General features: G+C 59.2%; 1 protein-coding gene across 1 annotated transcript in view; it reads left to right on the forward strand.

The window, feature by feature from the left end:
• Positions 1 to 327: 327 nt before the first annotated feature.
• Positions 328 to 13,187, forward strand: part of FIBCD1 (fibrinogen C domain containing 1) — a gene marked incomplete at both ends in the record, with an annotated part of 30,409 nt that continues 17,549 nt past the window's right edge. The window contains 2 exons of the mRNA XM_081236335.1: positions 328 to 399; positions 9,863 to 10,342. Coding sequence (XP_081092461.1) covers positions 328 to 399; positions 9,863 to 10,342 — 552 coding nt within the window. The remainder of the gene's footprint in view (positions 400 to 9,862; positions 10,343 to 13,187) is intronic.

Here is a 13,187-nt window from a genome sequence, read left to right on the forward strand (position 1 = left end):
GAGGGAGAGGAGCGCGCAGGGGGAGGCGCGGGAGGCGGGAGCGGGGACGGCGCGCAGCGCGAGCGGCGGGCAGGCGGCTGGCGGCCGGCGGCTCTCGCGCTTCCGCTCCCGCTGTCGCCCGCACACACCCGCGCACACGCCGGCAGGCACACACACTCGCACACCCGCACACGCACGCCCGCTGGCCCGGGCCGCCCCGGCGCTGGGCACCGAGGCGGGAAGCCGGCGAGCAGAACGCGCCCCTCGTCCGAGCCCGCGCCCACGTCGGCGCCTTTGCGCTCCGCAGCGGCGCGCCTCGCCCGGCGTCCCCGCCAGTCCTGCGGGAAGATGGTCAACGACCGGTGGAAGACCGTGGGCGGCGCTTCCCAACTTGAGGACCGGCCGCGCGACAAGCCGCAGGTACGCGCGGCCCGGATCGTGGGGACATGGGGCGGTGGGCGAGGCGGTGGCCTCTCTGGCCGGCGGGCTGGGCACCCGGGCTGGAGTTTGGGGCGTACCCCCGTGAGGCTCGACAGGCCCGGGTTGGGGCGGGCACCCTCCTCTCCTCCTCCTCCATAGGAGGCTTGAACTTGGGGTTCGGGCTGCGGATGGGGGCGGCACCCCTGCAGAAGCCCCCTTGCTCCACAACGGACTCAGGTGCACATCTGCGCAGAGGCAGTAGGGGACCTATGGACTTTACAGTGTCACCGGCCCTTAAGTGTGAGTCTCCGTTTCCTCACCTCTACAATGGGCATTTGAACCACTTACTAAGTATTCACCTTGGGCACCCCCTGTGCTAGAAGCCTGGCATGCACCCCATCAACCCCATCTCCTCAGAATCCTCACACTTTAGCCAGCCTACCCCCGACCCCATACAGTAGAGAATCAATAAATATCTGCCTCATGTAAGAACACTGGATACTGCGATTCTCCAGCTTTAAGACAAGGAAAGTAAGACTCAGCGAGGGTTGCTTCTGCCCGAGGCTACGCAGCTCTGCTGGGATTTGAACCTGGATCCTTGGGCTCCAGGTCTGTTCATTCCACCCTTCCTGCTGCCTTTTCAGGGGCAGTGGAGGGTGCCCAGGGCTGTGCCCTGGAAGGGGGTGAGGGCAGAGCTCCAGGGCTGGCCAGAGAGGGGGCTGGAGATGGGAAGCTGAGTGGAGGGGCAGCCCTGAGGCTGCCCCAGGCTGGGCTGCCAAGGGACTGGGGCAGGCAGGCGAGATGAGGAGTCCGCTCGGCAAGGAGAGGAAATAATGGAGCTGCCCGTTTTAAATTTCAAATTTCTCCCAGACAGATGTCATTGGGGAAGGAACAGTTCTTGTTTGCAGTGGCAGGAAGGGGGTGGCAGGGGCGGGCCTTGGCGGCCCCTCACTCCCAGGAGCGGCAGCCTGCGCGTTCTGTCTGCAGTGACACTGCCGTGGCATGCCTCCACACTTTGCAAAGCCCTTTCCCGACTGTCTGCACAATCTCACTTTCTGCAGCAGCCTGGGGGCTTAGGCAGGGATGCACATGCCCACGTCACAGGGGGATGGTGGCTCAGAGAGGTTGAGGCAGGCACCCAAGTCACACAGCATGTTAGCAGGAGAGCAAAGATTCAAAGCCAGGTCTGACCCCAAGCCTCTCCCAATGCCTTCCCGGGCTGGTCTATTCCTCTGTTAAATCAGGTGCACACCCAAGCCAGCCCCAGACAAAAGTCCTCTCCTGCTGGGATCTGACTTTCTCCCAGCTTAGCAAGAGCAGTCTTACCTCCTCCACTTGTTCAAGCCATCTCCAGCCTGGCCCGCTCTCCCTTCCCGTTAGTTTCCTTACGGGTACTGGTTGCTTGTCATCTTGTCCTTTGCCAGCCTCTGGGCCCACACCAGACTGCCCATTTCCAAACCTTTGCTGTCTCATCTTCCCCCAAACACACACACACACACACACACACTTCACTCAGGAAAACCCTACATATACTTCAAAACCTACTCAGATGCCACCTCCTCCAGGAAGCCCTCCCTGATGCCTGGTGGCTCTGCCTTGAAGTCCCAGCAGCATTTAACCTGTGCTGCTCAGCTGCCTTTATCTCTCCCCGCCATGTTCCCTAGCCTTGAGTCCCTATTCCATCAGGAGCTCCCTGTGGACATGCACTCCTTCTGGGCCCCCATCCTGGGGTCTCCCCCTGAGTCCAGTCTCCTGTCCTTCCATGCAGCTCAGGTTGGGAGCTGAGGGATATTTGCTGAATTGAACTGCATGAAACCCTGCCAGGAGGAACTGTGGGAGAGGAGCCAGCAAGTGCTGATGTGTCTCAAGGGGAGGTGGCTTCTGGGGGATCTATTTGAAATGTGGCTTTAAGGCCTCCTGGGCAGGCCCCAGCTTCTTTGCTGCTTCCTGGAAAATATATTCCAGCCGACACCAGGCCAGAGCCCAGCTGTCTGCCCCTTGGCATTGGAGGCTGCTGAGGGCTTGTGGTCCTAGAGGCCTGGGTCAATATCAAGCACCACTTCCCCACTCCACTCCTTTGGTGATCCAGCATATAGACAGGCTGTCCTATGCCAGCTCCAGGCTTGCCTGAAGCTTCAGATACGAGACAAGGCCTTTCCTGTGCCCACTGTTGGAAGAGAGAACCTCACCTGCCCTGGTTCCCTTGGGCCTGGCCTTCTCTCCTCCTTTGCTTCTCCAATAGTTTCATCTTGACTATTGACATGCTGTGTGACTCTGGGTAAGTTACTCCCCCTCTCGGAGTCTGGGCTTTACCATCTGCAAAATGGGAAGAGCAATCCCTGCTTCCTCCTCACTTCACAAGGGCTGTTAACGAGGGCCGAGTGAAATACTGGTGTGCTTTGCAAACTGTAAAGCACTGTACACCCTTGAGGAGGGTCTCTCTCAAAGCAGCGTGTCCCTTTTTACAGGCTGTCAGTGTCCTGATCTCCCCTTTGCCCACCAGGGAAAGCAACTTGACCACCCAGTTCCCTCCAGAAGGGCCTGGCTGAGGTTCTTTAACAGGGCACTTCCTCCAGAAAAGATGCCAATGCCACACTCTGAGTGCCAGCTGGGTTCATTTGCAGATCTCTCCTTTCTTAGTCAAACCACCCTGGGAGGTTGGCAGCAGGAACGATCAACCCATTTGACAGATGAGGAAACTGAGGCTAAGAGAGCCACAGCCAGGACTTGAACCTGGGTCCTCCAGGGTGGCCGATGAGCCTTATTGGGAAGATGCAGGGAGAGGCGCTGGCTGCCCTTGGCTCAGCCCACTCAGGCACATTATGTAATTCCCAAGGAGAGGGCTCCAGCGCCCAGTGCGTGGTCCCAGGGCATGCGCAGCACCCACTGCCATTGAAGGGCCTGCATCCAAGTGTTGCTGTTTCAGGGACAGCCTTGGGCCAGCTCTGTCCCAGGCCTGTCTGGCCTCAGCCCCTCATTTGCTGCGTGACGTTGGACAAGGTGCCAACTTCGTTAGAACTTCCCTTCTCCCCTTGCAGAACAAAGGGGCTCTCACAGCCTTAGGGCAGGAGATTACGGTGGAATATTTGCCGGGAGTTTGGAGTTGCTCAGATAAAAGGATCTAGAAATAGACATGATTCTCCTAGTCTTGGAGTGTGGGGCTGGAAGTCACCCTGTAACCTTCTCCCCGTGTTGTGGGGAAGGGAGGGCTTTTTTCTGAGCAGTCCCTGAGTCAAGCCACTCCACAGGGAGGTCGACCTCTGAACTATCCCAGGCCTTGTCTCCTGATATTTTCAAAACTTTAAAAAACATTCCAGAAAGGGAAAAAAAATCTCATTGGGAAGTTCTTCTTGATGTCTAACCTAAACCCTGCTGCATTTAATTCACTCATTAACTATTTATAGAGTCCCTACCTCATCTAGGAGATGTAGCTGTGAACCTGTGCCTTGGGAGCCCAGAGTCTCATGGGAGGAACAAACACATCGTGGGATTATTACAAACCACAATGGGCACTGTAAAGGAAACAAAACACACCTCTGTTGTCTTGTTGCTTGGGGTTTGGGTTGAGGTCACTGTGCCTGGGTTGAGAGAGAACGAGGGTGAAGTAAGTGAAGAACGGGCTACAAGTCAAGGACTCCTTCCTTCTCCTTCTATTTCCTGGGCCCCTCCTCTGGCCACGGGCTGCCCCACGGAGCTCACCCGCTAGCCCAGTGGTGTGGCTGTGATGGGGAGGCCAGGAGGCCAGGGGAGGCCAGGGGTGGGAGTGCAGAGACCATCTCCCCGGGGAGGTGACGCTTAAGCTGAACAGCATTTGCCAAATCTGTGCTCCAGGGACACCAAGGTGTGTTGGGGGAAATGACAGAAGCCAGGCAGGTGCAGAGAACCACCAGGCGGAGGCTGGAGGAGGGCAGCAATAGCTGAGGCTGGTATGGGGGAGGTGGGGTGAGACCTGCTCCTGGGCCTCCGCAGCCCTGGAGGAGTCTGAGCACGAGTATCCTGGTCTCTTTGCTATCAGGAGCGTCCCTGGCCGCTGGGTGGGGAATTGGTTGGCGGGGCCAGGAAGAGGCAGGGAGGCTAACGGGGAGATGGTTGTGGTGATGTAGAAGCAGATGACGGGGCTTGGACCAGGGCAGGGCTGGGGGCATGGGGACAGAGGGGACCAGAGGATTAGAGGAGGTGCAGTGGACAGAGCCAGGTGCTGGCTGAGTGCAGGGGGTGAGGGAGGGGAGCCCAGGGAGGTTTGGGAGGGGGCGGCTGGGGAGGCTGGTGCCATCCCCGGGTGGGGATCTCAGGAGGGCTCAGGTTTGGGGTGGAGCGAGCCTGGTTTGGGGCTCCGTGGGCTGGAGGCCTGGAGCTGTGGGGGGTGGGGAGGGTGAGCAAGACCCTCACAAGAAACATCTGGAGACCCTCCCTCATCTGAAACGGACACGGAGCTGAGTGCCGTCTGGGGAGTGACAGAGCCTGGGGGGCTTGGAGCCTCCGGGAGGGGGCGTTGTGAGCAGCTCCCACACCCTTCTCTTTGTCCCCTAGAACACCTCTGGCCACTCCCCCTGGGGCCTTCCCGGTGGCCTGAGGCTTCAGATGGCCCTCAGCATAGGTCACATTAAGTGGCAGGACAGGGCTTCCCTGGTGGTGCAGTGGTTAGGAATCCACCTGCCAAGGTAAGGGACACGGGTTCGAGCCCTGGTCCGGGAAGATCCCACATGCCGCGGAGCAGCTAAGCCCGTGTGCCACAACTACTGAGCACACGTGCCTAGAGCCCGTGCTCCACAACGAAAGAAGCCACCGCAATGAGAAGCCCACGCACCACAACGAAGACTCAACACAGCCAAAATTAAATAAATAAAATAAATGAATTTATTTAAAAAAAAAAAAGGCAGGACAGGGCACTCTTCCTCAGGGCTCATAGAACGAGCCGGCGAGCCCTCTTCCCAAGTCTTTGGGACCCCAGAATTCTGAGCAGAACATCCAGCTCCGCATTTTAAGGGATCTCTGGGATCCCCCTTCTGCCAGGCTCAGGGGATCAGAGTCCAGCCCAGGTCAGGGGTCATTTGCCTGGCCGTGGGAGCAGATGTGGGCTCCTGGGGAGAGGCGAGCAAGACTCCCCCAGGGGCTCTAGGCTGGGCAGGGGCTGGGCTGCCCGCCCCCTGCATGATCCATGAGCCCATGTGCAGCTCTGAGTCCCTGCTGGGCCCAGAGCACACACCTCATCCCCCTTGGTTTTCCCAATCCAAAGCCCCACAGCGTGTTTCTGCCACGATGAACAGCCATGCTGCCAGTGGCTGGGGTGTGCCTAGGAGATGGGGGGCTGGGAGCAGCCTTGCCTGGCCTCCCCCAGTGGGGAGACTTTCTTCTTCCCACTGTGGTTCAAGGAGTGTAGTCTCAGCCTACCCAGGGGACCACGACCCAGCTTCCTTAAAAAACAAGGAAGAACCGGTGGTGCGGGCTGGGCGGAGCACGGTGGCCGTGAGCCCCGTCCCCCAGAGCTCTCCTGGCCTCCGCCAGACCCCGTGGCCACCTCTGCAGGCTGGGAACTCAGAGGAGGCAGCTGGGACGGACGCCACCCCTCAACCGAGGCAGCTCTGGGGCTTCCTGCCCCCCCGCTCCCCTGGCACGAGCCCATCTTGTCCTCCCCTTGGCTGGGACTTCCCGGGCAGCCTTGGACCGTGGACCAGCACTGGGGGTCACACAGGAGATGAAGCCACATCCTTCCAGCCGGGAGCTCACACAGGTGTTTAGTGCCAGCAGCGGGTCTCAGACCCTTGTTCCTCTGAGGCTCACCACCTGGGATACCTTCCTGATCTCCAGGCACCTTGCCCCTGAGAGGCGGGGGTCCTGTGTGCATCCTCCCGCCTCCCGCAGATCCCAGGGGTGTGGGCACCCACTCTGCCCCAGCCAAGGGCTGATGAGTAAGCGCCAGACCCCCGCGCGCTCCGCTGGGCTGCTCACGCCCGAAGCCCCCCTTTATCATCTCGGGCAGATTTCTTTGCAAGGCACGTAAGCGGCAGCCTATAAAAGCGAACAGCACTTCATGTTTAAGGTGATCTCTGAAGACTAATTCTCCTCTGCTGAGCGGCCTGTTTCATCTCCAGGCTCGTCATCCCCCTGCCCCTCAGGGGACACCTTGTAGCCTTCTCCAGCCCCTCCCCTCCTTTGCGCCCTCTGTCTTCCCGCCAGGGACCAAGGGCCTGGGTGGAAGCGGATGCCGAGAGGGCTGGGATCCTGGGACACGGGAGGGACGAGGCTGGCCACTCTGCCTCGCCAGCTGGGGACCTTCATGCTCTTCGGTGGAGGACGTCGCTCAGAGCGGCTCGGGGCAAGGTGTCTCCCAGCGGACTCCGGGAGGGGCCTGACGGGGACTTACTTGCTGACACAGGGTTTGTCTCTCAAACCCCAGTCACACTTCTGGCAGAGGCAGGAATGGGGTCAGATGGCTCAGCAAGCAGTCTCGGCACAGATGGGCGATTCCAGAGTCACCTGGGCCTGGGTTCAAATGCTGGCTCTACCGCTTGCCTCCCATGTGACCTTGGGCAAGGGTCTTCTGTCTCTGAGCTTCAGTTTTCCCATCTGCAAAATGAATCCAACCACAGCAGGGGGGTGTTGGAGGTTTCAGGGTCAGGAACCCAGTACGCACTCAAGGATTAGCGGTGATAAGGCAGTGCCTGCCCGTGTGGAACGTGTTGACCTGCAGTGACAGGGATGGGGCGGCCTGGAGGTGGCCTTCATTCTATGCCAGGCCATCCCAGGTGGGCACAGGGCTCAGCGTGGAGGTTATGGCCTCTGCCCTGCCAAGCACCATAGGTCCCAGGGCCTTTGCCTCCTCCCCAGGCCAGCAGGATCACGGGGAAATGACCCAGTCCATCTGCTTGTCCCTCCATCAGTCCAACAACCAGCCGCTCTGTGCCTTTTGTGGGGTGGAGGGGCTCATGGTCCAGGGCAGGTTTCCTGGACCTGGGCATTGCGGGCCCCCAAGTCCCAGATTTCCTTGTATCCACAGCTTTCATCAAATTCCCAAATTCCCAAGGGGATCCGTGCCCCCAAAGAGGGTAAGAATCATAGTCCACAGGACATGAGTTCCCTCAGGGCAGGGCTGGGATGATTTTCACTGATTGTCCTCCTCAGGGACTGGCTTGGAGCCTGGCTCATGGGGACACCCAGGAATATTGAACGAGTGTTTGAGTGAATGAACGAAGTCAAAGGTGATGACCGTATTGGTAAATGCCACCGTGGGGGGAGGGAGGGCTGTGGGAACACCGAGGGAGAGCCCCACCCATACCGAGAGAAGGGCTGAGGAAACAGTCCTGGGAGAGGTGACATCCAGCTGAGCCCTGAAGGAAGAGATCAGGTTTAGGTCGGTGGAAGAGAAGCGGAGGAAGCGGATGTCTCGGGCTGAGGGAGCAGCCTGTGCAGAGCTGACGGAGGGGAGCTGACACCTTAGGGTCTGGCTGGAGTAAATCGCGTAGGTGTGGGGAGCCCAGGCTGGATGTGTCCCCAGGGCCTGGGCAGGGGTGGAGAGGGTAGGGATGGAGTGTTGAATCCCATCACTGCAGCCACAGGCTAAGGAATCCTCTCCCTCATCTTGCCAACAACACAGACCCCTGCCCTCATCCTCCTCTGGTGCCAAGTGGGAGATTCAGGAGTTACTTGTAGAATTTGAATTTATGGAAAAGAAGCTGTTTGCTCTACCATATTTTCTCATAGTAAAACGCAGGATGTAAGAGGCTATTTTATTGTTTTTTTGTTTGTTTGTTTTGCGGTACGTGGGCCTCTCACTGTTGTGGCCTCTCCCGTTGCGGAGCACAGGCTCCGGACGCGCAGGCTCAGCGGCCATGGCTCACGGGCCCAGGTGCTCCGCGGCATGTGGGATCTTCCCAGACCGGGGCACGAACCTGCGTCCCCTGCATCGGCAGACGGACTCTCAACCACTGCGCCACCAGGGAAGCCCGTAAGAGGCTATTTTATATATCACCAAGAAAGAAAGGAAAGTTGTCAGTTACAATTGTAAGATTCCCCCCAAGTGTCGGAGGTGTTAAAATGTGAAGGGAAAAAAATAAACAAAACAGGGAAGGTACATCCTAGCATCAGTGACACAGAAATAGCACTTTGGGTGGAAAATAAAAAACCCAACACCTCCAGATGCTCTGTGCACATTGATCATGAGATAATAAAAGCCGCTAATATTTATTGCGTAAACACAGCATGTCTGGCACGGCTCCAAGTGCTTTAATATACTAACCCATTTAAAGATGCGTCTCGGATTCAGAAAGTTGAAAATGTGGGGAAACTCAGTGGTAGGAGATGCCTGGCCCTGGGGAGGAGGCAGGAGGCTGAGGGTCCAGTCTGAGCTCTGCTTCTAATCTGCTGTGTGACTGTGGGCAAGCCCCTGGCCCTCTCTGGGCCTCAGTTTCCCCGTGTGTCAAATGCTCAGTGATCGCTTTGCAAGCTCCCTTTGGGCCACGTGTGATTCGGTCCAGCGAGTCTGGATTTGCTGTACATCCCGGTGCCTCCTTTAATTACAAGCTGCACTGGGTTCCAGCTTCCTTTGTTCTCAGTCCCTGCTGGGTCTGGGGGGTGGAGGGGGTGCTTTGTGAAGAGGTGGGGGGAGGAGGAGGAAGGAGAGGAAAGGGGGAGGGGAGATGCTCAGGTGGCCACCCTCTGCCTGGGGACTCGTGGCAGCCTTGTGCGCCTGCAACGGCCTCTGGACTCGGGATGTGGGTGCTCTGGGTTGAAAGGGGCCTTCAGTGACGGGCGCCCATGACTCCAAGGCACTCATTCCGCTGAGACAGTGCAGTGATTTGTAGCATCCCTGCTGTCACCGTTACAGCTCTCTTCCTGAGTCTGCACAGCGGGTACCTGCATATGGGGTGGGCATGTCATTATTGCCCCCATTTTACAGATGAGGACAACGAGGCTCAGGGGGGTGAAGCCCCTCACCCAAGGTCACTCTGCAGGAAATGACAGCTTGGGGACCCGAGTCCAGCCCGTCTGGCTGCAGAGTGGGAGTCTCCACCTCCCGCCCTTACCAGACCCAGGAGGGCTCCACGTGGGGAGATGTGCCTACCCCAGGCAGGCCACACGGGCCAGGGCAGGGGCAGCGAGGGAAGGGTGCCTCTCTCTCCATCGGTCTCCCCAGCTCCGCCTCTGTTTCTCTCGTCATCCTCTCCACCTTTGTCTCGCTACAACTTTCGCTCTCTCCATCTTGCTATCTTTGGTGTGTTCCTGTCTCTGTCTCCCCTCTGGGACTCTGTTTCTCATCTCTGTGTGACTCCCTTCCCCCGTCCCCAAGAAGGGGACCCTCTGAGCCTCGTCCAGGCCTCACAAAGGCCAGAGGTCCCGTCCTAGGGCTGCCTGGGCCCTCCTCACCGGGCAGAGCTGGAGGCCCCGGTCTGCCCCTGACGCTGCCCCCTCTCTCTCCCGTCTGTCCCTCTGTCTCTGTGTCCACGTGCCTCGGGCTGGCCCACAGCGGCCGAGCTGCACTTACGCGCTGTGCACCGTGCTGCTGTCCCTGGCCGTGCTGCTGGCCGTGGCCATCACCGGCGCCGTGCTCTTTCTGAACCACGCCCATGCGCCGGGCACGGCGCCTCCGCCCCTCGTCAGCACCGGGCCAGCCGGTGCCAACAGCGCCCTGGTCACCGTGGACAGGGCCGACGCCTCGCGCCTCAACATCCTCATCGACCCGCGCTGCCCTGACCTCGCCGACGGCTTCGCCCGCCTGGAGGGCGCCCAGGCCTCTGTGCTGCAGGTGCTGAGCCAGCGCCAGCCTGAGCCGTGGCTGGTGGGGCAAAAGGAGCGGGAACTGCTGGACACCTTGGCTGACCAGCTCCACCGGCTGCTGGCCCGGGCCTCGGAGCTGCAGGCGGAGTGCGTGGGGCTGCGGAAGGGGCACAGCACGCTGGGCCAGGGGCTCAGCGCCCTGCAGAGCGAGCAGGGCCGCTTCATCCAGGTAAGAGTGGGCTCTGCGCCTCGGGGTCTGGGCAGGGGTGGCGGGAGTCAGGGGCACGCCGGCCCGGCTGGGTGCCTGAGGCCCACGGCATCACTCAATCCCCAAGTGCCCCGGGGCCAGGGGCTGTGGCCATTCCCGTCTACGGACTAGCAAATGAGGCTCAGGCAGGTGAGAGTCTCATCCGAGGCCACACAGCTGGTGTGGCCAGGATTCAAACCTTTACCTGAATGCCTTCCTGGTGACCTGGGTATTTGTGTAGCATCCATGGCATCCAACAGTCGAGTCAAATCCAGGGCTGGAGGGGCTTCCCAGGCGCTCCAGTGCAGGTGAGACACGGGCAAGGCAGGACATGGCCTCCATCAGGCTAATGGAGGTTCGAGGTCATGTGGCTGGTCCGTGGCAAGCCCTCGCCCCAGTTGTGCCACGTGGCCAGAGAGAGCTGCACCCCCTCCCCAGATCCCCCGTTCACTGCCATTTGATGCCCACAGCTTTCCAGGGAAGGAGGGACCAGTTGAGGTGCTCAACCAGACCCGTAGACTGTCCTCACCACCTCCACCCCACCCCCGCGCCCGCCCCCTCCCAGAGCCGAGCCAGGTCCCAGCAAGCACCAGGTAGATTTGGGTGAAGGCTTTCCAGCACTGACCACGCCTGGAGCACCAGCAAGAACTTTCCCCTTCATAGGATCGGAGGTTCAGGATCATCTCATTGGCTCTCTGCCATTTTCCAGAAGAGGAAACTGAGGCCCAGAGTCGGGCAGTGATTTGTCCAGAGTCAGGCCTGGCATCTGGCCTCTGGAGCACTGCCCAGCCTCCAGCCCTGTACCTCGTGCCCCCCGTGACTTAGGGACTGGGAAGCGAGCCCCACAGCTGCCATTGGTCCCAGCCCCTTCCAGACACCCGAGATGACCAGGCATTCGGTCACCCAGCAGCTCAAGAGCAATGGGCCTTTTCCCTCCCTCTGAAGGCTGCAGCTGGAGAAATGACAGTCTTCCTCATCCTGTCTGGGTGACTGATGGGAAGGCGGCTTCCCCATCCTTGGGTGGGGTGTTCAGCTGCCCTCCTGCTGCGCCCCCCTCCATCTGCAACATCCCCGCCCTCATCATCAGGGCTCGGGGAGACCTCTAGACGTTTGGGGGGCTCTGGTGCCCCACCCCACTCTCCACATGGCTCAGCCCCTGGTCAGCCAGGCCTGCCCTCAAACGCTCACCCTTAGGGCAGGGGCGGAGGATTGGGGGGAGGGGCCCGGGGTCTCCCACCCGCCCACCTGTGCGGAGGCCTAGAGCTGCTCCTGTGAGACTAACAGCTCTTCTGGGACCCAGCAGTGCCTTGGCTCACCTGATATATTTACTTCTCACAAGAGTGTTTAATTTGACTCATTTCCCACAGACTCCAGGTGATTTCAGAGACCATGTGTCTTGCAGAGTTAGGTCACCATAGCTCCTATAGTTCCCCTTCTACAAGCTGCCCAGACCCTTAGCTGATCAGCCCAGACCCAGGTTTTTCAAAGCAATGCCCAGAGTCTCCAGAGCTGCTTGTTAAAAGATATGTCCCTAGACCTCACCCCCAAACCCCGCCAGGGTCCCAACAGTTCAACAAGCACCCAACCGGGCGGCACATGCGCACGGGGACCCTGGGCATGTCAGGTGCCCTCCCTGGGCTGGGCCTCCTCACCTGTAACACAGGGATAGCACAGTCCATACCTGATAGGATGCTGGAGCTCGTGGATGTACAGGGCTCGGCTGGTGTATGGCACGTGAGAGGGGCTGTCTGCACATCAGCACCTCTTTTATTATGATGGTGGAAATTGTTTGTAAACTGAAGTTGCAGCCCATGGGGGACCGCCACTGAAAACCTTTTTTGAGGTCCACACCGGGTGTTAATAAGCGCTGTGCAGCACAATAGCCCTAGGAGGTGGGGATCGTTACCCCATTCTACGGAGTGACAGACTGAGGCTCGGCCTGGCGAAGTGCTTTGTTTAAACTGAAACAACTGAGAAGTGCTGGAAGCAGCAACTCCAATTTCACTGCCTCTAAAAGCTGCCAATTCCTCTTTAATGCATCTGTGCGGCTCAGCGAGCAGGGACTGACTTTCCCCATTAATTCGGGGCATGTTTATATGTACATTTTCAACTTTAATCATTTGCTGGTTTAAACTGAGGTCTTCCTTGCCCGTTAGCAAGAGCCAGCCATGCCTGAGTTTCTCGAGCGTGTCTGCATTGTCACAGAAGGATGGGCAGTACTGATTCGACTTAACTAGTGCGCCCGGTGATCTTTGCTGCCCACACCCTGCAGGGTGGCCCCCTGCCCCTGCTCCCTGGGGCGGCCTGCATCCCTCTGCAGGGCGCCCCCAACAGGGCCTGTCTACTGGACCCTGCAATAGAGCCCAGGGAGAAACCCACCACCCTGCCCCGATGCTCCCTCCGCCCCTCTCAGAGCCTCTCCCCAAGGCCGCAGCCCCACTGAATCATCTGCTCAGTAGAGGAGAAACTGACAGGGCAACTAAAAGCTTTGCAGGGCCTTTGCTTCCAGACAAGCCGAGAATCATATTTTGTAAACTGCCGGCACTGTATATTTCTGCTTTCCTTCTTCGAACGAGCTATTATTATCTGGCAAGTGACGGATTCAGTGTGTAAAGACCCAGCATGCTTCCACGCTCGCTGGCTGCAGTCTGCCCGTGACCCTGTCTCCCCTCCTCAGGGTCCCATAGTGTTCCTTTCCTGCCAGGCGGCCCTGGGGACCTCTCCTTCTGGGCCTCAGTTTCCCCCTTTGTAACGAGCGTATGACGCCTCAAGCCCTCCCTCCTGGCAACACTGGGGGGGGGGCAGGTGAAGGGGTGGACACCAGAGG

This window comes from Mesoplodon bidens (assembly GCF_964165515.1).
Source record: "Mesoplodon bidens genome assembly, chromosome: 6".
Classification (NCBI taxonomy): domain Eukaryota; kingdom Metazoa; phylum Chordata; class Mammalia; order Artiodactyla; family Ziphiidae; genus Mesoplodon; species Mesoplodon bidens.